We start from the raw sequence: 25,280 nt of genomic DNA, 5'->3' as shown, positions 1-25,280 counted from the left end.
CGAACCAGTACTGCAGTGTTATTTGTCGCAGTATTATTTTATTGGATAGGCATTAAAACATATCACTACCTAGAACGCGGACCTAATCGGAAACACCCGCTGATATTCAATTAGTATCTGTGCAACTTATATTTCAAACTTAATCAACGCTTGATAATAATTGTAGAAAAGCAACATCATCTGTCATGGAAAAGAATGAATCAAAGTCAAAAATGACAATTATCAATCAATAAAACTGAAGACTTTTGTTATTAGCCGGTAGTTTTAACAATAAATATCTTAAATTTGTGTTGTGGTGATGGTTTTGCACGGAAGTCAAATGACTTAAATTAATGGTAATCCTAATTTGACAACAATCAGCCAGGTTTCTTAAATGTGCTTTTGAATGTTATCTGTTCCAGATGGAAAAACATATTGTTATAACAGCAGTAGAAATGAAATTTTGATGAATATTGCTTATTGGAAACAATTAACTTTTATAAAAGCAACATGTAATATATATCTGAATCACATGAGTCTTGTCAGCTAAAAAAGAGAGAGAAAAAGTACACGTGTTTATGTTGACTAAATAAATGGAATATTGCATGTCCATAGGAGAAACATATCTGTCTAGATGTCAACTTTCTACTTGATAACGTGATTGAGTTGTGTCACTGAAACCTGACATTTTCGCACTTATGCTATAGTTGTAGTTTATTCTTCACTGTAGCTTCAAACATCGGTCCTATTAAATAGATGTAAAAGATCAAATTCAGTTTATTACAAAAGACTCATCAGTGAAACCGGATAAAAATGTTAAAAGTCCATATAACTACGAACTGAAAAGCAATGAGGAAATCCCAAAATGTTTCCCAAATACAGCTATTTTAATCTTTTTCTGGGGTAGAAAATCCTTAGTACTTCGAAAATTAAAAGTTTTTTTGCAGTTATTTTTTTTCAACCATGACCGTTTCAATGCTTATTCAATTAAACAATAAAATGCTAACTTCTTACTGGGATTGTGATAACTTCGTGGAAAACCCTCCACCAGCCGGCTAGTGGCATCGACCCAATGCTTGTAAATAAAGTCATTATAGATATCAGGCTTGGAATTTTGAATATGAAACACGCGTCTTGTCTACAAATCATTTATAAGTGAGACTCGAATAAAGAAATAAAACAAATGCAAACTAAAGTCAAGAACCAAAAATTCCGAAAGGTTTCACAAAATACAACGACGGTAAACAAAGGCAGCATCAGTATACTGCTGTTCGAAAGTCATATATCGATTGAGAGAAAACAAATCCGAGGTACAAACTTAAACCGAGAGAAACACATCAACTACAAGAGGAAAACAACGAAGCAACAGAAATACTGAATTGCAAGAATAATACAAACGACAATGCAACACTCACAAAAACGAACTATAAGATAACAATTGCCATTTTCATGACTTGGAACAGGACATTTTAAGAAAACAAGGTGGGTTGAACCTGATTTTGTGGCTAGCCAAACCTCCCGCTTTCATGACAATGTTAAATATATCACTGACATGCCAACATCACATGACAAGACTACATTACAACTTAAATATAGAAAAAAAACACCATTAAGATACAGAAATACACAATACGATAGAACATTACGACATGCTAATAGTTATTAAATTTAGCAGGCTTATAATTTAATACGCCACACGCTTGTGTCGTCTACATAACACTCATCAGTGCACTCATGTCAAAATAATAAAGAAAGCAAAACAAGGATGAAGAGCATTGTTGACCCAAAATTCCCAAAATTTGTGCCAAATACGGCTTATGTGATCTGCCTAGTATAAGAAATTGCTTAGTATTTAGAATAACTCATACTTTTGCAAACAGTAAATTTATAAAAATGATCATATCATTGATATACATGTCAACATAGAATAAAAACATACACGTAAAACAACCTAGGTCAGCATACAAAAACAGCACAGCCGAACTACGCATTGTATGATCGACGCCTAAAATTGACGTCACAGGTAAATTTCTAGAAATATTTAAAACAAAATAGGACATAGTTGAAGATTAGGTTTGCAATAATGAGAATTGATGTATTTTAATTACCATGAAAATTGCAATACTACTATAATATAATTGTGTTAAATTTAGTAATTGGATAATGAATGGTATTATTTAGCTAAGTCGGTATTTTACTTAAATGTTCCTCATTTGCTGAAAGATTCTAATACCGTATATCTCGGTGTTTCCTTAAGAAAAAAAATGGTATCGCATCTAAATTGCAAGGAACCAATTTTACTATTATGCATTATTACGGTAAACATTTCAATCGTTTGTATGAAATATGTCGAAGTTTTTGCATGACAGTTTAAAGATTTTAACATTTGACTGATATTAGCCTTAAAAAAAGAAAACCGACCATACGGTATAGGATTTTCTCACTGTTGAATTCCATACGGCTGCCAATAATTGCTTACATCCAACTCTTTTTTTTTTTAGAATATTAGAGAATAGTTGTCTCATTGGCAATCATATCACATCCCCCTTTTATCATATATTGAAATAATTATATTAGTATCTAAATAAGTAAAAAGCGCATTACGGAATTTATACCTTGTGTACATTTCGAAGAAAAGATCTCAGTTTATTAAACGACATATTTGTATGCCAAATTTATGGCATTATGTTTTCTAGTCCGTGCGTCCTTCCGTCCGTTCGTTCGTCCGTCCTTAGGTTCGTCCGTCTGTCCCGCTTCAGGTTAAAGTATTTGGCGGAGGTAGTTTTTGAGGAAGTTAAAGCCCAATCAACTTGACACTTATTACACATGTTCCTTATGATTTGGTCTTTTTAATTTTAAACCAAATTAAGGTTGTTACCACATTTTTACGGTCCACTGAACATAGAAAATGATAGTGCGGATGGGCCATCCGTGTACTGGGGACACATTCTTGTTGTATCAACAGCTTGGAATTGATAAACTTTGTGTTGGGATTATGAACATTTTATGTTCATCAGGTTTTGACTCGAGCGTCCCTGATGAGTTTTTTGTAGACGGAACGCGCGTCTGGCGTAAATACATCATTTCAATCCTGGTATCTATGATGAGTTTATTTATGACAGAATCGGATTAAATGTGTAGTTCGCCGACAAATATTCTTTGAGCATAGTATTGTTTCGATCATGTTTTCACTTAATTCATAATCGTATAAATAAAAGCAAAACAGAAACATGTGAATATCCAGAGAACAGTTAACCTAGATGAGTTTGGCAAACGTTTATTTAATAGATACCGGTAAAAGAATAATAGAGATGTGGTATTAGTGCCAACGAGGCAACTGTCCATTAAGTTAAAATTAGTAAAAGTGTACAATTATAGGTCAAAGTATGACCTTCGAAACAGAGCTTTGGTTCACACCGAACAGCAAGCTACAAAGGCCACAAAAATTCATTCAAACAGAAAAAAAACCAACGGTCTAAGCCTTATTATATTTAAAAAAACGAGAAACTAGAAAAGACTTTTGAACCCCATACAAAACAACAACACGTAACAAGAGGTTCCTGGCACATAAATGACCCAATTTTGGACACAGCAGAATGAGATCTTTAATAACCGTTGTCTTTTTGTTTAAATGAGCAACTTGACGGTTACAACATGAATTCCTGAATGTATTTTTCAGTGGTTCGTGTTGTTTACTCTTTTTTTGTGTAACGGTTAATTAGTTTATTGTTCTTTGTCTTCTCATAGTTTATTTTTGGTAATGGATTCGTCTGTTTTTATTGAACAAAATATTTTTGTCTTTTTTATAATGACACCTTCTCTCTATTTTTGCAAACACCTTTAAGCTGCTGGACTTTATATTGCATTCAAAGAAAACATTTACCTGTAATCTTGTCGAACTTTAAATGAAACCAGTCCTTCTAAGAGATAGGCCTCTGCTGGCAGACTGAAATTTCCGATGGTATCATCTTCTCAATTAACAATATGATTTATAATTTTTTGAAAAGCTTCTATATAGAAATTATTAATATTAATCGTTCCAAATTCCTTTGGCAAAATTGACTATTAATGAATGTGACTGTGTCCTTTTTTGAAATTTTTATCATAAAGCTCTTCAAACGAATGACTTGTACATACTTTGCGTTCAATTTTGGTTTTAATGATGAAGGTAATATTTGATATTTAAAAAGCGCTGCGTAGGAAAAAAAATCAGAACTAAAACATAAAGATATTTTGTTATAATGAGTAGGTTAAGTCTTGAAAACGAGTTAAACAAGTCGATAGAACGAGTAACTAAGTCGTGATAATTTTTTAACAAAATGACTTAAACAACACCCTGACACCAGCTTCCGTAATAATATATGAATATTTCTAATAAAGAAATTTAAGATGGATACTTCTTGACATCTTAATCTTTGAGGGTGTGGCACTGGTAATCCACTTACCAGGGTTTTCGTTCCTAATTCTTTGTACTATTAATTACACTTTATTAATCGAATATTTATTGTTTTGCTCGTAAATATACATTTTTAAAGGGACTAAGGTGAAAGACTACTGTTATATATTATCTGTTTTGACAATTAAAGATGGTTAACAGAAAATTGCACACTAACTATACGAAACTCAATACCGTGATATGATCGTATTTAGAATGAATGACAACTTTAAATAACTTTTTATTGTATCAGTTATTTTGTTTATGGTCACGGTTTGGTGGGAAGTAAAAAAGGTTCTGATCCGGTTTCATTAAATAGTAAAATGTAATATTCTTCCTTGTAAAATATGCAACACATGAAAGAAGGATAGCACATATACATAATGGTCACAGTAAGTTTTACAAATTCCTTGCATATAACAATAAAAATAATGTAAAATGTTCCAAACTATTTCAAATTCCAGAGTAAGAACCAGGTGGAATCTGATTCTGATTAAATAGGTATAAAACATTTAAACTTAAAAAAAAAAAGAAAGAATATATACTTAAAAGATGTTCCTCATATTGAATTATCAGTAGATTGGGTGTAACTCTTATTGATCCCAAACTGAACACGGATGCTTAATGCATCAAAAAGAACTGAGGCTATACATATGCCGAAAATTGAAACCATCAGTATTTCTGTTAAATTCGGATTGGCACATATTTTATTTTAAATACATACTTCATTTTAAAAGCCAAATTTAAACTTATATGAGCTATTAGTATTCATAATTCTGCATAATTAAAGATTGAAATGAAAATCTTGATCCTTAGCATCAGCTAGCTGTGTTATTTTACTTTTTATGAAGTATAAAAATCGAGTAATCAAAAAGTAAAATCACAAAAATACTGAACTTAGAGGAAAATCAATTCGGAAAGTCCATAATCACATGGCAAAATCAAATAACAAAACGCATCAAAAACGATGCAATATGTCGTGCAGTATGATTACATATAATTTATGTAATAAGGACGTTTGTACTTGAGTCTATTGACAAACGTATTTGTTTCTTTCAAAAATTACAATTAGCGATTGTAATCTATTATCTGCGATCTGTATTTAAAATTATCGTAATATCTATAACATACAATTTCCCTGTTTAACACACCGCTTAAGAAGTTTGTGTTATCTTACAGTATGATTAAATGATACTACAGGAAAACTCGAACCTGTTATCTGAGCTTAAAGTTCATTACAATACGAACATTTTGCACATGGTAATGCGTTTTTCAGACTGTTTGAAACGCCTATACATTTGATACAATGGGTGTCTACACGAATTAGCTTTCAGTAATTGCGAGTACTCATTTATCGGAGTTTTTGTCTATTGTTTTAATGTATGTTGTTTCAGATTAGCTTTCTATTGATATGAGCAATTTTCAGCAGATATTTATAGTTTATTCTTATGTTCTGCTGAATAGAAATGGTTAGGATTGGGTTGAGCGCTGACAATATAAAGATAACAAAATGTGGTATCAATGCCAATGAGACAACATTAACCAGAGTTCAAGTTTTAGGCAGCCCAAATGACCTTCAACAATGAGAAACCAACGACAAAAAACTGAACAACAGGCGCCTCACATGGGACAGACACATAAAGAATGTGTATGAATCCAACATGTTTAAGAGAACTCAATGCCCCCTTACCTATGAAAGTAGTTTAACACCAAAAACAATAACAATCTATGAACATTAGATACAATCGGCATAACTTTAAAGATCGGTAACATGTTTATGTCCTGTCCAAAATTCAGAGTCTGTTATTCCTGTTGATATACCTTTCTCTAATTCTTCGTCAATTTATCCCTTTCTGCACCCATTGTATAAAAAAAATTATTCAACGTGTGGTTCGTTTGATCTCAGTTCTTCATTGGTTAAAATCCGATTATGACGTCGAATTTTCTTGCTTTCCTCTGAATTGCCTATTGTTACGGCATGAAAAAATGCGACCATGCCTGATGACGTCACCTAGAAAGAACACATCTTGCAAATCATTCAAAACGAAGAAATAAATATTGTTTGAAAATCATTAGAGAAACAGATTCTACCACCAAATCTCGTGTAATACGATATTTATCCACTCTCGACAGTTAAATTTTAAATATTTAAAACGCTCGGCGAGCCTCGCGTTTAAAATTTGAAAATTGAACTGTTTCGAGTGGATTAATATTGTATCAAACTCGATGCAGTGGTAGAATCTATATTTATCGCAAATTGAAGTGATAAAAAAAGTCTCGATTTTTTTTTCACATTTTTATGCTTTTCATTACTAACTATACGGTATGGGTTTTTATCATTTTCTAAATGATTTACAGTAACCAATATTTACTTATATATTCGTAGTTGAAATTCTTGACTGTCTCTATGGCAGTCATACCAAATCTCCTTATTCTTTATAATTAATTGTTTTAACAGAATTTGTAGACGATCGAACAACCAACCGAACGTTCTTATAAAGGCAACTGCACTTAACAGGATGTATATTAACTAAGGTTTTCCTTTTTGTGTGATTTACTAACATATCTCATTACAGTGTTATATTTATTTATTCTAATGTACTAGTATTGGGTTTTATATGTTGGTTTCATTTATTTATTCTAGTGTATTAGGTTTTGTTTGTTGGTTTTACGATTTATGATAGTATATATCAGATATTCAAAAACTTACTTAAAACAGCTAATATTATAACTGTTTATATTTACATGCTCTTAATTTTTCAACAGTTATTTTTTTTTATATCAGTAAAATGAGATCTGAGGTATATCAATAAGAACATTTGGTATGGTTTCTAAAGAGACACAACTCTTTACCAGAGACCAAATGACATAGACGTTAACAACTATAGATCACCATTCGGTTTTCAACGAGTAAGCCCCACAACGCATAGTAAGCCGATTAAACTGGGTATACGTTTATAAGACAGCAAATCAAGGTCAAAAACATACAAGACACAGTAAACACACGCGGTCTGCAATAATATGTATTGGTGTTATAGATATATAATATGTGAAGCTCTAAACAGGCACGCGACCAAATGTATATAAATAGATTCAGAGTATTTTATGTCAAATATACCATCAACACCAAATTCTCAAAATAACACAGTATCATTAGATATGACAAAGGCGAGCTTATCTCACTTGGAACAGACCCAAACAAATGGCGCCATTAACTTTATCTATTAGATCTCGCCCTATCCTTTCTAATATCGATCGGTGGACAAGAAAAAGGTACTATGAAGAAATAGTATAACAAATGCAAATAACCGTATTATAACTGACAATAACGAAAATCATTGTTGTGTAAAGTTATTGCGTTCGCGGCCCAATTTATATCAAATTTGTTGATTTTCTTCAAGGCTCATTCTTTGCCTCTCTCTGGATAAATAGGGGAAAAAAATATGATATTAAGTCTTACATCGAAAAAGCTGAAGCAAATGTGAAATGAATAGAAACAATTACTTACATGAAAAGAAATTACTTGTAGATAACTGGTTTTAAAACTTTTGAAAATACGACGTTTCAAGATGAAGAGAACCAGCGTGTACACGATACAGGTAAGTTTCACATAATTGTATACAACACGAAAGTGACAAATCAGAACCTTCTAACATTTTGTAATCTGTTTTAAACAGTGCTGGATTAGTGCGCATTGAAATATTTCGAAGTACTTTGCAATGCTCTTAGTTTTATTTTATTTATATCCTACTTAATTATGTCCCAACTCTTCCAAGTTTTTTTTATCGATTGTCTTATACATTGTTGGATTATCTGCCGTTTTAATTTTTCTTTAAAGAGTTTTTATCTTTAACTGTTAATTTACAAATTATACCATACCTTTTAAAGTAAATTTTTATAAGTAAAAATATATTAATAAGAAACCTAGCCAAATGATCGATCATTTCCTATGTCAGATCTATTTTGTGATCCATTGTTGTTATCGGGAACGAACATTTGCGGTAAACGGATTGACATGGAAGTAATTATACATACAAAAATACTCAATTTTTTTTTATATAACAAATTGTGCATTATTTCATAAACACATAAAATACATAATATTTAATTGGTTTTTTTTTTAAATAAAATTAGATATAAATGCCTATCTTGCTACCAGTTGTGGTCATCCTGTTAACTATTTAGGCAAGACTTCAATATCAAAATCAATATTTGCAGTTCAAAATTTCATTCTGAGAACTAATGAACAGCACAATACTTAATGATTAACAAAAGAACTTTCATTTTGTCAACTAATGTACCGTACAATAGTAAATGCTTGTAGCAACATTCTAACTTAACCGTCATGTGAAGATATATATATCTCAGTTGATATAATGTTCCAGAGATTGCGTTTCCTATCAAGAATTCGTTGATAGGGCGCTGCTGCTTACATGAAAGCTATTAAAAATGGGTTCCTAGTGGATTAGTTGAAGTCATCTGTTTGAAAGTTTTAAGGATGATATCATGTATTGAATCAACTTTATGGAATATCTGTGTCACAGATGTATACAAAGCATGACATGTAGAAGAACGTAACATATAGTAACTCGAACGAAATCCAGTACAAACAGGTCAGACAGAGGCGTCATTAAGTATACAATCATTCAATCTTATTTAAAGATTACCATCATTGAAAACAATATATACATAAAAAGGCTTACAATTCTCATCTTGCTACACATCTCTTTAGACAAAAGCATCCGGGAATTGGGAACAGTTACTCCTGAATGACAAAAGTAAACTATTCGTAATCTGTGTAATCCCTACTTCAACCCGGTGGGCGTGTCGAATACCTTCAACTATGCTTCTCGACGTTGAAAAGTCATTATGCACTTACTCTTCACGATGCCTTATGTCATATAAAGATGAGCCTTTGGATATTCATCACATCTGTACGGAGCTAATATTACTACCCCTTCGAAACCTCATCATTCTCCGAAAACCTTTTTCTATTTCTAATTCATATATAATTTCGACTTGCCACATTATATTTGTTGACTTAAACATTGCTAACAACAACGGGTAACCCAAAAGTCTGAAATACTGTGAGACTGAATCGAAGTACGAGTATTCGAACACACATATTTAAAATACTGCTCTAATTCTGCCAGGTGATTGAAAAACTCACAACGCCATGGCAAATACAGTCAACAGTAGTATACCGGTGTTCAAACGTCATAAATTGATCCGTGTTAAAAACCAAAACCGAGGGAAACACATCAACTATAAGAATTAAACAAATGAACAACAGGAACACTGTGAAGTGAAGAAAAAAAATTGAAAATACACTGCATAGAAAACTAAAGCGTGAAAAATACAAACCATATTAATAAAAAAAAAAATGGAGATGATTTCGAATGCTACTAGAGGGTCAACGTTGTGATGACGTCCGTAAAAAAATCGAAGATATGACATTAACTTTACCGCTTAGTTCAATGGTTTACTTGTAAACAGCTACTCTTAATCAAGGAAATCATCATAGTAAAAGAAAGATCCTGGATTTTGTATCAACTTGGAAGATATGCACTTCATAAAGAGGCGCTACTGAAAGTAAATTTCCGATAAGGTTAAGGATGATCATATGGGTCGTAAAAATCTAATAAGGATACTGAAAAATCAAGTGATGTGTTAGTGTTTCGGATCTCGGAATTTCAACGACACTCACATGGTCAACATACTTGACTTTTTTTGAATATTCATTATGGCCGGTAGACAAGTTTTTCAACAGACAATCTTTATTTATGTTTTTTTCTAATCGACATGTTTCTCTTTTATAACTCTATCCTGTATATGATATTCTTGATACTCTTCATAATTGAGGCATACATTTAAAAGCACATACATAATTTATTTTTATAACTTATAAAATTGATCGATGACTAGGAACACAAACAAAAATGTTAATCGTATATTTGAGACATAAAGGACTCGTTTGTTTTTCAACTAATTTGTATAGTGTGTTCTTATATTGTACTGTTACACTAAGGTTTCACATTCTGGATGTATATGTATCATGGCAGGTAATTGTAATTCAGTTGTTGTCGGTAACTTTGTCGTTTCGGGGTCTTTTATAATTTACTATATATATATATATATGCGGTATGAGTTTTTCTCAATTTTGATGGCCGTAAGGTAACACGTTTTCGACGTCACTTGGTATCTGGTGGAGAGTTATCGCATTGCCAATTGTAACACAAATTTTTGTTTAGATCTCACATAGTTAGGCATATCTGTTTTCATATCAATTATGTAATGAATCCTTAATCGGTTCACCGATTTCCTTTTCTCTTTTTGACAAAAAAAAAAAAATGGGAACAGGCACTGACTATTCCCGTATGTATTTATTTCATGTACGTCCGTGACAATAGTCATATTTTGGGCCAATTATTGGGTTTTTATATTTTATACTTTTTCTCATTTATATCTGTTGAATTAAGCTTCAAATGTTGATCCAGGTTTGTAGAGGTTGTGACCATTCTTTGTTTTCTAACCAAGTTAACATTATTTTCTTTCCAAATGTGACTGGTAAATGACTGCCATATGCATGATTATCCTATATTTAAAGCAGATAGTCTTCAATGGTCATTCCATACTCAAGTTATTTTTTCATGACAATGCGTATTGTTGTATTCTTGAAATTGGTAGTCAGGACATCGGCAAAATCTAATTTAGTTTTGATGTCATTAAAAAATATAAGTTTGTTGTTCATTGACTTATTTTACAAAACTGTTTTACCATAGAATATGATCAATTGGATTTTAATATAAGAAATACGGAGTATTTTGTGTCCTATTGAGGTATATCTAACATCTAAATTAAACCAATGCATTTAATTTTGCAGTACCTTGATTCATTAAAGCTTAAATAATTTCACAATATACTTGACATTCAATCAATTTCTTCTTTATAGATATTAGTGGCGAAATGTTAATTAAAACTGATTGGAAAGCAAAGCATTATGGCGATAAACAAAGGACCGAGTATAAGAATGTAGTATTGGAATTAGAAAAAGAGGTGAGTTGTTGAAAGGCAAATGATACATATTTTTTTCATTTAAATCCTGACATACGTCAATTCCATATGCGCTCTCGGATCATGCAAAGAAAAGTTTACCTTCATGACTTATTTCTTGAAATATTTCCGTTTGAATTTAACTTGTTTGAGGTAAAATCTTTTTAAAAAATCCGCAAAGAGAACACAACTTTAAAACGAAATAGAAAGTCTCGATATGTTTTATGTGAAAACTAGTGTTTCTTAGTTTATACACTAGATGAAGTCAGTTACCAGGATGAAGGCTAAATCAAATAGCAATAATGTGAAATTGTATATTCTACTTGGTATTACAGATAATCAAAGAAAATGTTGTGCCATTTTTACAAACATCGAGATTTCAGGAGATCACTATTTGGTCTTGAAATCTTCGGAACAAAACATCAAATAACAGCAGTTTAAACGAGGCTCATTGGAAATATTAAAAAATAACACTTTATAATTCCATATATCAGGAGTGCTTTTATGGATTAACCTTCTCTAGGAAACCTCCGAAATATTTAAAGCAGGGGTATATATCACTACTCATAATGTACCTACAAAGAATAGCCAATATCGTTGTAAAATTTTGGCGTTCCTGGATTTTCTTTCACAAGGTCCACCTAAAGCTTTATATTTAAACGTCAACTTTGCTTGTGGGAGTTGAAACCTGGTTTGTTTTAATATTTTTTTTTAATTTGTCGACCAAGATTTTCAGAAATATATGTTATATGGCATATATTAGGGAACATAATAACATTAACAGTATCAATTTTTCTGCACCAGATGCGCATTTCGACAATATATGTCTCAAAATATGTAAAATCCAAAGCTTTTATAAAATATGATGTGCATATTTAGACGTCAAATGTGCTTCAATTTTGCAAATTATAGATTACTTGCCATGAAAAGAATAATTTCTGTAGTTCTGTTCTGAAAACTACAAGACCACATGGCATGGTTTTTAATATTGAAATGACAACATTAACAATTGTTTTTGAAAGTAATCAAAATGCTTTATTTTGCAGATAAAAGCTCTGTTCAACAATAAAACACATTTTAAGTATAATTTACTGTCTGTTAGAGGAACTGACCTAAGGTACGGAAATGAATATTGTAAATATGCATTGATCAAAATTTAAAACCTGTGATTACAATCATGAATACTGAACGCACATCTTCCGATTACTAACCATCAGTCTTTGTAGAAATTAACAAAACAAAAAAAAAGATAAAAAAAAGGTACCAGGATTATAATTTTATATGCCAGACGCGCGTTTCGTCTACATAAGACGCATCAGTGACGCTCAGATCGAAATAGTTATAAAGGCAAACAATTACGAAGTTGAAGAGCATTGCAGACCCTAAATTCCAAAATAGTTGTGCCAAATACGATAAAATTGTCTTATTTATTGTTAATAATTTGTGCACTGCAAGATATGTTTAACATGTCGTATCCACAATTCCGTCATCGATCTTTAATAGCAACATTTCCGTATTGAACTTATCAGCAAATGGTTAACTTATCATGAGTAGCACGAATGGTGCCACTAGTGGATTATGATCTTCTTAATCACATGATGTCATCCAGGGTTTTGTGGGCTAGGTGTGGATAATTTTTTCCGGGTTTTTGTGTGCCGTGTTGTGGAAATTATATGTTGTTCCTCTTTTGATGTTTATCAGTGTTGACGGTGGAATTCTTTTACGTATATGTGTGATTGCCCTGTCAATATCTTCCCATCCGTTTTTTTTAAAACTCATAATAATAATAAATGCAATATAACTTATGGAGTGCAACAATAACATTATTGAAAAGATGATAAAAAGTAGTTTTCCCTCAGTACAAAATTTTCGGAACCAAATTGGTCTTCAACAATACTTAAATGGAGTATAATCATTATTGTTAAAACAAAAACATGCACCAAGAATTGAAAGTATATATAACATTAGATTTGTAGTATAAGTTTATTTACCAACAGAAATTTGGCAACTCACAATGAAAAATGTAGAAATGCTCTAATTCGAAAAATAATATGTCATTCAATTGGATAAAAAAATTTAAAACAAAATAGTATGATCCTTAACCTAATTTGCACTTCTTAAAACGGAAGAAGAATGTATGTTTGAATTCTATTTTTTTTTTTAATTCTTAATCTTTTAGATCATATAAGCAGTATTATTTTGTGAATATGCCCAATCCATGTAAATAATGATGTGTTTGGAAACTTCCTCTTGTTACACATTTGCAAAAATGCTTCCAAAAAAATAGTTTTAGCGTGCTCCTACTGTAAAAGCACACTTTGGTCTTAGTACGAATCTGACAAAAAATATTAAACACATCAGTAAGGAAAAGGCAGTATGAAATTGCATGCAGTGTGTTCAGTTCTTTGTACGTAGCCAACCCTTGCAATTTCTCCTCAGCCCGGGAGGTGGTGACCTATGGCTAACAATCATTTCTGCCATTTCCTAACATTATATTGTGTACTTTTCTATCGTCTATGCGTGATAAAAATGTCTAAGGCACACATACTTTTTAATAAATGGAATTGTACAACAGTCATCATTATTCATAACTACCAGATCAGCAATGTAAGCTCCTCAAAACCTTTAGATAACAGTTCAGGAAAGTTATATTTTGACTTTTTTTCTATTACAGTCCCAGGGAAGGTTGTGTTTTGTTTTCATTTATTCTGACATTTAGTGATAAATGTATCGATGGTAAAGATTTACAAAACGTCTTTCAACAAAAAGTCCTGAGCCATGAAAAGACGGAAGGCACAGCATTACCTTGGTTAAGAAGAGCGTATGCGCATTCCATTAAAATGGGTCTGTAGTCAACATTTTAATAATCACTACATTTTAATTGAGTGAAAAATGTTCATTCTGCTTTCGATGTTTTATATGCTTCAGTGTTAATTAAGATTTGACAACCGTAATATAAAACATTACAAAAAAGTAAAATAAAAAAAATACTGAGGAAAATTCAAAACGGAAAGTCCCTACCCCAAAGGCAAAATCTAAAGCTCAAACACATCAAAACGATTTGATAATAGTTATTAAAGGTACTAGGCTTATAATTCATACGCCAGACGCGCGTTTCGTCTAAATGAGACTCATCGGTGACGCTCAGATCAAAATAGTCATAAAGCCTAAGTACTAAGTTGAAGAGCATTGAGGACCCAAAATTACAAAAAGTTATGCCAAACAACTATCATATTCCTGACTAGGTACAATCATTTGTAATGTAGAAAACACAGGTATATACTGCACGATTATTGAGATAATTGACGCAGATCTCAAAGTCAGACAATGTAAACAACATTCGATTATTATTACTTTGATAATTTTGAAATTGATATGGTATTATTCATTGTTTTTAAACAGTAATACATTTCTTTCTACTTAAAGGTGAGGAAAAATCATTACAGGAAAAAAAAGGATTGCAGAAAATACAAAATCTCGGCATATTTCTTCTAATTGTACTTCTAATAGCTATATGTATTGCCCTTGTTGTGGAGATATCAAAAATTGACCGTAAGTAATCATATGCCTTTGACTATAGGTATGACCGGAATATTATAATAATGTCCGTTTTAGTTTTTGTTTTTTTCTGCCTAAGAATTTTTTGTTTTTGTTTTGAGTGCAAAACATATTTCAGTAAATAAAAAGATAAAATATATATATATATATATATATATATACAACTCGTCTAAACATCAACCCAACAATGTTAGATCTGTAAATTTGCTTTCGCAAATTTGCGAAAGCAAATTTACAGATCTAACATTGTTGGGTTGATGTTTAGACGAGTTGTATATACATTATGTACACAGCCATGTATCACCATCATTGATGGCGATCCGATGGATACATCTGTTGTAGGGTTGTCACTGACTCAGACGTACTTATATATATATATATATATATATATATATATATATATATATATATACTAATTCAGTGATAATGAACGCCATACTAAACTCCAAAGAAACACAAGAAACTACAATTAAAAATAATACAAGTGTAACAAAGGCTAGAGACTCCTGACTTGGGACAGGCGCCAAAATGCGGCGGGGTTAAACTTGTATAAGATATCTCATTCCTCCCCTATACCCCTTGCCAATGTAAAAAAGTAAACGCATAACAATACGCAAATTAAAAATCAGCTCAAGAGAAGTCCGAGTCATTTTTTTGCAAATTCATTTTCGGTTCGATTTGTCATTTAACCAACTTGTTTTAAACTTCACGACTGGATTGTTGACTCCACCTTGCATGTTTTTGGTTTTTTAAAAGGGAAATAGCTGTCAAAATCGTGTTCACAAATTGGACTCAAATTTTCATATTTGATTTAGAACTTACTTAAACACATATCCAAATCACAATAAGTCTAAAATAAGCAGTAACAATTCATATACTAGATGATACATTCAATAGAATTTCGCCATTTGGTTAACTATCCTGATGCACTATGAAAACTGACGACTGTTACATAACACGATATAAACATGTAAACATATAAATATACATAGATAGCGACCTCGTGTAATTTGATTATTCATGATATAGGTTAAAAAATAAGTTAATTATCGTGTTTACCTATATGAGAAAAAAAATTAAAGGCAACAGTAGTAGACCGGTGTTCAAAAGTCAAAAATGATTGAATGAGAGAAGATCCGGGTTTTAAACCAAAACCGAGGTAAACTCATAAACTACAAGCGGAAAACAGGGGAACGACAGGAACACCATAGTTAAACAAATACAAACGCTAATACACATGGAAACGAACTATTTGATAACAACTTTCATATTCCTGACTTGGTACAGGACATTTTAAGTAAAAATTGTGAATTAAACCTGCTGTAATGGCTAGCTTAATCACACGCTTTAGGACAAGAATGACAATAAGTTTTTGTGGATTGAATCAATCAATCAAATAATTTACCTTTGTATCGCTTTCATTGTGGACATTCTTTTTGTTTTAATAACTTAACATGCATCATTCATGCGTAAATCCATCACTAGCTAAGGAGTTAAATCGAAGGTCACATGAACAGGGATTCAATGAGGTCAAATTGTTTACTTGCATGTTAATTTTTTTGACAAATTGAACCATAGTGGCTGCTAAAACCGAATATCATTTCACTTTTTTCACTTTCATTGATAATTGAACAAACAAAAATCATATCTTCATATATCTCATTGCTAGTGCCCTTTTAAAATAATACGAAGAAGGGTTTGTTCGGAAATTTTAAAATTAATGAATGGTGTGAACCACCTTTACTTACAACTTGTAAATATTGAAACAAGTAAAAAAAGGGAAATTGGGCATTTCATCAAAGTTGCATGTGTGTATATTTACAATGTATGGAGCGTATATGTGCATATCCAAGTGGGTTTGATAGAATAACAGTCTTGTAAATAAACAAATTGAAAGTTTTTTATGAAAGTAATCAACTGAGAAAATGCTGCTTTTTCTTTTACAAAATACAGCTATATAGATAAACCTATATAAACTTAATCAGCAGAATTATTTCTAACGTGTGCAATAATTTATTTAAGACATTTTTATAGAATAAGTGAAATACATTAAACAAATTCTTGTAAACTTACAACTTTATTTCGAGACTCATTCATTTAAAAAAAATAATTCGCTGGCTTTATTTGGTGGACGGCAAACGATTTAATGGCTTCTAAGGTCAAGACATTGGTCTCGTGATAAAAGTTCAGAGTTTACGATATTTTGGTAAACGTGAATACCGCGTGGTTTTTGGACTCGTATTGCCTTATTTGTTCTCGTACATTAATAAAAACCAAAGTATTCTATTCAAGATTGAATTAGCTTCCTTATTTTATATAATTATTATTAAAAAGTGTCGTTAAAATGTTATAAATTCGCGAGTGTAGTGAAATTTTTTTTCTGAAACATGGACTTATTGCATATTCTCAAACACCCTTTTGGTAGATAGAAGGACATTTGTCAGCAGAACTTGTGTTGCAATGGAATCATTATTGAACTTTTCATTACATTAAAAAAAAAGTATGGATAAAAGGAAATATAGTCTTCAAAATTTTGAACATTGCTATTGAATAAAAATAAAATCAATTTGCAGTGGACAGAAGTACATGTACAATTTTTGTTTTATTATACCTGCTTTTTAAGATACAGTGGCGGATCCCAGGGGGGTCTGGTGATTGGAACCTCCTCTTTTTATTGACGATTAATGCATTTAAGGGGATCATTTAGTTGGAACCCTCCTTTTTATCCTTGGTTGAGAATACCACCACCCATGTTTAAAATTGTCTGGATTCCCCCTGAAATAAGAAACTATATAAGATGTACAAGTTCTGTTGCTTGCCTAAATCAAGAGAAAAAAATCCAAACATCAAAAAGAACCAGAAAAGGATTCTAAACATAATAATCAACATAAAGATAACTGAACAAAAGCTGTATTGCAATCTGATATCATGCAGGTCTCATAATTCCTATTATATGTATTATTTCAAGTTTTGCTTTATTTTTTTTCTTCTTCTTATATTTGAATTCATAAGTCCTGCAACCAACTGTTGAGTCTTTTCAATTAATTATTGATTGAATTATAAGATAAGCTGACCAGTAAATAAAGTTTGAAAATGCTTAGTTGAAATAAAATAGTGGTATTATGTCATAAAATATACTGAATCAACTTCAAATTTAATCCAAATTCATATTTACCTGCTCTAAAATGCATAGTCAATTGAACTTCAAAAAAAATAACCTGAGACTACTACCAGGTATAACATAGATATTGGTCACTTCCCATGTTATAGTGGTCAAAAACAAAACTGACTTAAATGCAGCATGTTCAGAAATTTTTTGAAGAATGGACAACAATGAGATTTTTATTATTCTGATATCAGAAATAATCTCACAGTATCAAATCAGAATGTAAGTTCTTTTTATTGAGATAATCAATTTAATCGCATTATTTACTTTAATAAAAACCTCATGATACTATCTGAATTAACAGTCATGACTTAGCTTGTCAACATTTCACTTACTTTAAATACTCAAGTTAACCTGTCAGTACTAAAATAAAGAGATGTGGTATATGATGAGATAAGATAAGATATTTTTATTCCAATTTAAGGGCCCATGAAGAGCAAAGTAATTTATTACAATGATCTTTTATAATTGACACAATAATAATCATATTAATATGAATATAACCATCTCAATTCTTAGATTTTAAACCACAGCCAGATCAGAGCTAAACATATAGTAGAGAAACTAAAGGCATAACAATTAAATATATTATTAAAGGCAAATATTCTCAACATCTTAGATAAAACAGTATCTGTACTATACTGACATTTTTTTAGTTCAAAACATTTATCATTGTTAAAGTTTTATTTATGTAAATTGCAACACTTTTCAAGTCCTCTATGTTTTCTTGAATAAAAAGGCAATTAAATTTTTTGCTTACCTTTTCAAAATTTTTACAACCTATTAATATATTATCATAAAATTCTTTTTTCAAAAAGTTATAAAGGGGACAATGAATTTAAATATGGTATATTTGCCAATGGGATATCAGTCTAAAACTATCCACCAGAGTCCAAGTGTCTGTTAGCAGTTAAATTATAAGTCACCTTACAGACATCAACAATGAATACATTTCAAATTCATTGTTTTCAAGCAATTGAGGAAAAAAGAGTCATACTAGCTTTTGGCGTATTACATGAACAAGAGAAGAAATAATAATATAAATAAGGAAATAACTAAGACAAAAAAGACAGGTCTTATCCACTGGACTTTAAGGTATTTCCTTACTAATCCCTAGAAAAGCAGCTGTATACTTAGAAAAAAGAAGGTTGAGGACTTGGCCAATCAATCAGCATTATTTTTAGACACTATATATATATACTTAGTGCAATCTGCCCTATTTTTTCCAACCTAAGAGATGAGATAAGTATTAAAATTAATACCTCGGGTGGGAATAAAACCCATGTATGTCCATTTACTCTATACTGTTATGCATGTTCGTACATTGTACATGTGAAATATATCAAATGCAAAAATAAATAAATGCTGTAATGTAAATATTAGGTTTCAAATATTATATGGTAATTTGTAAACATGATTACAGCCTCATTTTTTAAAGACCTAGTAAAGGAAGTTCCTTGACCTTAGACGTATTTCTTAGGCAAATGTATTATATAACTCTTAAAAGTATCACACGATAATTGTAATTGCTAAGTATTTAGTAACAACAACGTGCAATTTAGGTAAACAAACATCAACAATCCCAAGTCCACGTGTTTGTCTCAAAACGACCCATCAGGCTTACTTACACGAATTTTTGCTCAGGCAGACATGTTTGGTTACCTTATAAGTTCTAGAATGCATTTCCTGTAATGACTTGTGTATGCATGGAAATATAATGAAGATAAAATTGATTTTTTACCGTAAATTTTAAATACACAACATTCCCGGGGTATCCCCACAAAACACATGGCTACTTTGTAACAATGGCTGGTAACGAGGAGCCACTTTTTTACGGTAAATTTAATTGGATGATCTTCAAAGATCAATAATGAAATTGCTAATAAATTATTAGATACGAAAATGTGTCAGCTTATAAATAGATGAAAAAATGTAATCATTGAAATCCGCCATTTTGACGTAGGAAACAAACTAATTTTCAATCTTGGATTAAAGGACATTGCGCACATTGCCAGCTTATCATACATAAACAGTAATCTGCAAATATATCTTTCAATTTGTTTTTTACACTTACTTTTCTATATTTAAGTTAATTTAATGTTTTAATTTACTACAGAACGGGACATACGGGATGTCGTAGAAAAAAATATAGGTGGCGCTGTTTTAGGGCGTAAACATTTTACATACGGGTCCTTTTTGTGTCGACAAGTTGACCTTTATCTGTCAGATTCCAACGTTTGCCGTCCAACTGGGTGTTAACGCAGTTTGAATTTAAAATCTTTCACTTTTAATATGTGGTTATCTGTTTTTTTAATTTAAAGTTAAAATTTCTATAAAGTATTAGTAGATTTATTTGATCACATTAACTTGAGTGGTTTACTGGCAGTAAATCCAGAAATGCTCATCGTTTAATGAGAATTCATTTTGCATGATTTTAATCTGCTATTTTGCTAAACAGTAAAGACAGATTTTTATCAATTATTTATAATGTCTTACGTTAAAGAAAAAATATTTTTTAAGTCTTAATTTCAATTCATTCGAAAAGTGATTAGCACATTGGCAAAATTGTTGAAATCAAATTCTGAAGACACTCGAAAAATACAGGGTATTTGTCAATCATAGGTCACTCACGAAAGTGTTTTCATGCATCATTATAAGGAAACAACACGACGAATGCTACATATAAAGTACAACCTGTTTTCACTTCTGGAGAACCTGAGATCAATCCCAGGATTAGGTGGGGTCTATCTTGCTCAGTCTTCAGTTCTCGAAGTTGTGTTTGTGTACAGTTGTTTGACTTTTCGTCATTTTTAATTTTTTGTCATCTCAATGTCAGTTTGTTTTCACCTAATGCGTTTGAAGATCCCTTTTGTATATTTCGACTCTCTTTTATAAAATTAAAAAGAGCAACAAATCTAGAAAGGTTAATAAAAAAAAACTGCAGCAAGTGAAAATGTCGTTTTTTACGTTATGTATGTTCGCATAGCGCATAACCTTTTTTTTTTAAAGTATAAGACACCAAATTATTTGACAACACTTTCATTACTCGAAATCTTACGAAATCACAATTTTTCGTCAAAGACAAGAATTCCAAAAAAATGAATAAAATTCCAGTCATCTTTAACGATAAACATTCCAATTTGCGATAAATATATTTTTAGTTCTTTAGTAGTTATCTACAGATTACTACTGTTTGTTATTTTAAGGAATTCAAATCAAGAATTGATTTCTTTTTGCAGATAATCTGCCGAGTGAACAAAAGACAGGTAATTTTTGTTATGTTAATTTTAACAAATGAAATTGGAAAATTAAAAATATATAATTATAAACCAGGTATCTATGATTCTTTTTACAACCACTGAGTTGATGTTACGGTACTGAAATCTGGTAAGTTTATCATAATTTGGTTATCACCCGCCTAGTAGTCAGCATTTCTGTGTTGACATGACATGACATTGTTATAGTCATACTTATTAATTAACTGCTATCATAACATTAAATCTTAGAAATAATAACGATTTTCTACTCCTTGGATAGACTATTCTAACTGTATTTGGCAAAACATTTCGGATTTTCTTCAAGTGTTCTTCAACTTCGTACTTTATTTGGCGTGTTATTATTTTTATTCAAGTGGCACTAATGGGTTAAAGGGTTTTGAAGACGATATGTGCAAATGGCGTACAAATTATAATCCTGGTATCTTTATCAGCTTTATATATATGGACTGTTTACACGTTTGTCTATTAGTGTGCCTTATTGTATTGTTGCTTAAGACACTCCTGATTTAGAAAGTCTTATTGTTTGTAATGATCTTAATTGAACTTTGAAAAAGCTACAAACACTTGCTTTTTTTCCAAATTGATACAAAGTTAAACATTGTTATAGGAAATTTTTATGAAATATTATAGCTAGAACCATGTGCTAATCGCACTAAAATTTGTTTCATATAGTTTATCCCCGAGGGTATCACCAGCCCAGTAGTCAACACTTCGGTGTTGACATGAATATCAATAATATGGTCATTTTTATAAATTTCCTGTTTACAAAACTTTGAATTTTTCAAAGTACTAAGGATGTTCTTATCCCAGGCATAGATTACTTAAGCCGTATTTGGCACAACTTTTTGGAATTTTGGATCCTCAATGCTCTTCAACTTTGTACCTGTTTGGTTTTATAAAAATTTTGATATGAGTGTCACTGATGAGTCTTATGTAGACGAAACGCGCGTCTGACGTACTAAATTACAATCCTGGTACCTTTGATAACTATTATCCAGAGGTCTTTATTAGTTATCAAAGTTAACAGACATATAATTTGATACACCAGACGTGAGTTTCGTCTACATAAGACTCATCAGTGACGCCCAGATCAAAATAAAAAGGCAAACAAGTATAAAGTTTAAGAGCATTGAGGATCCACAATTTTAAAAAAGTCGTGTCAAATACGGCTAAGAAATTCTTACTATTTCGAATAATTTAAACTTTTCCAAACGGCAAATAAACTCATCATAGATACCAGGATTAACATTTTTTTTAAATTCTACAAAAGACACATCATTGACGCTCGAATCAAAAGATGTTTAAAAGGCCAAATAAAGTACGAAGTTGCAAATTATAAAAATGTTCATATAATTGATAATAAAAAGGTAGACTCAAGAATATTCGTTCACGGTTCACTTGTAATTTTATGAGAGAAATGCTTCTGATTGATTATTTTCTTTTGTTTTTTAAAATTCTGATCAGCAGATAAAACTAGTTCTATATGTTTTCATAACTCTTTAAATTATTCAAACAGATATTATCCCAAGTCCCAAACCAACTGCAAATAGATTAACAACAGAACGCGAAACAACTTTAGCATATACCACACTTACAAAACAAGAAACAGAAACGAGAAAAATCACTTCCGAAGGGGTAACAACGATAGCGGGAAGACAAAATTCAACATCAATGATGGATATTGAAACTACAAAAATAACAATGACAGAAAGTAATACAACAGGATCAGTTATTGAGCAGGAAACAAATACAGACGAGATAACAACGATAGCGAACGATAATACGACAACAACAATGATGGAAAAGGAAACCGTTACAATAATTACAGACAAGTTGACAACGATGCCGGAAAGTAAAAAGTCAACGACGGAGATAGAATTACAAACGACAACAATGCTGGATGAAGGAACGACAGCAACAACGTTGGCTGAGGGAACAACAACAACAATAATGGCTAACGGAACGATAACAACAAAGATGTTTGAAGAAGCGACAAAAAACATGATGGATGATAAAACAACTATGAAGGATAATGGAACGACAACAGCAATGATGGATAACAAAACGACAACAACAATGATGGATAATGGAACGGCAACAACAATGATGACTGAGGGAACGACAACAGCAATGGTGGATAACAAAACGACAACAACAATAATGGATAACAAAACGACAACAACCATGATGGAAACCAAAACGACAACAACAATGGTGGATAACAAAACGACAACAGCAACAATGGATAACAAAACGAAAACAACCATGATGGAAACCAAAACGACAACAACAACGATGGATAACAAGACGACATCAAGTATGATGGATTACAAAACGACATCAACAATGATTGATAATGGAACGACAACAACAATGATGAATAAGGGAACGACAACAGCAATGATGGATAACAAAACGACAACAACCCTGATGGATAACGGAACCACAACAATGATGGATAATGGAATGAATTCAACCATGATGAATAATAAAACGACAACAGCAATGATAGATAAAGGAACGACAACAACCATGATGACAGATGGAACGACAGCGACAATGATGGATAAGGGCACTACAACAACACTGATGGCCGAGAAAACTACAACATCAATGATTTCTGAGGAAACTTCTATAATGATTGCAGAGATAACGACAACAACCATGATGAATAAAGGAATGACAACAACAATGGTAACTGAGGGAACAACAACAATGATGAATGAGGGTGCGACAACAAAGATGAATGAGGGAACAACAAAAACGACTGTTGATCAATTAACGACAGCATCATCTACAGACAAAGATATAACCACGACTGAACGTGAAATGACAACAACAATGTTGGAACAGGAAACTACTACAACCAATATCACAAATCCGTAAAGACAGGTATTTACTTAAAGTATAAACGATTTCTAATTCGTACTTATAGACATTGTATCACTGCTCATGTTATTACCTCATATAGAGAGACGATTTTTCAATGACGTAATTTAAGCCGATTTACATCAGATCAAATGAGGTGACACATTCATTAAAATAAATGAAAAATTCCCCATTCTGTTCTTGTTCAAATATTAATAACTTTTAACCTTTTGTCTTTGGTTAAAGTTAAAAGGAGAAATGTGATTATGTAAAAATGTCACATCCTTAACCTTTAACATAGATATAGGAAGATGTGGTGTGAGTGTCAATGAGAAAACTCTCCATCCAACATGTAAATTTAAAAGTATACCTTTGCAAAATAAATGTACAATTTTGGTTAAAATTAAAAAAAAAAAATACTAAAATTAATGAAATTGCGTGTAACTAGATGTCTGTATATCAATCTCAAAGTAGTCATCAAATCACTCGTCATGAAATAAACTCTAGCAAAACCAAATTAAATATACCACAATTCAGAGTTCAAGGCAACCTTAGTTTAATCAACCATAAAATATACGTTTGTTGTACATAGGTATTGATATTAATTTTGTTTTATTCGTATTTAATTGGGAATTGGTAAAGTAGCAACAAACACAAACAGTACATAGGAAAATCAACAATACTACCAATTTTGACCCTCATTGACATGAACATATAATGATATGTTCATTTGTATTCTTTTTCATTTGCAGGATGTAGACTGTATCTCAATGAAAGATTCGCAATAAACTAAATGAGCGTATTGGGAAGTATATGTGGCTGTAAATGAAGGAGCCAAAACTTTGAACAATATATTCAAAGAATGTGTAAAACATAGTACCAATATATGTTGTTTAAACAATACTATTGATTTTTGATTAAGATTAAAACTTTCGAACTTTAA

General features: G+C 31.4%; 1 protein-coding gene across 1 annotated transcript; it reads left to right on the top strand.

Annotated features, from left to right (window-relative positions):
- Positions 1-4,686: 4,686 nt before the first annotated feature.
- LOC139519087 (mucin-22-like) lies at positions 4,687-25,280 on the top strand. Its single transcript, XM_071310879.1, has 9 exons — positions 4,687-4,806; positions 7,944-8,013; positions 11,367-11,470; positions 12,514-12,584; positions 14,142-14,311; positions 14,894-15,019; positions 21,431-21,457; positions 22,986-24,361; positions 25,090-25,280. The coding sequence occupies exons 1-8, from the start codon at positions 4,798-4,800 to the stop codon at positions 24,353-24,355; spliced, it is 1,947 nt and encodes a 648-aa protein (XP_071166980.1). The 5' UTR covers positions 4,687-4,797; the 3' UTR covers positions 24,356-24,361; positions 25,090-25,280.

The sequence above is a fragment of the Mytilus edulis genome, chromosome 4, assembly GCF_963676685.1.
Source record: "Mytilus edulis chromosome 4, xbMytEdul2.2, whole genome shotgun sequence".
In the NCBI taxonomy this organism is placed as follows: Eukaryota; Metazoa; Mollusca; class Bivalvia; order Mytilida; family Mytilidae; genus Mytilus; species Mytilus edulis.
This window is presented reverse-complemented; position numbering and strand designations above follow the sequence as displayed.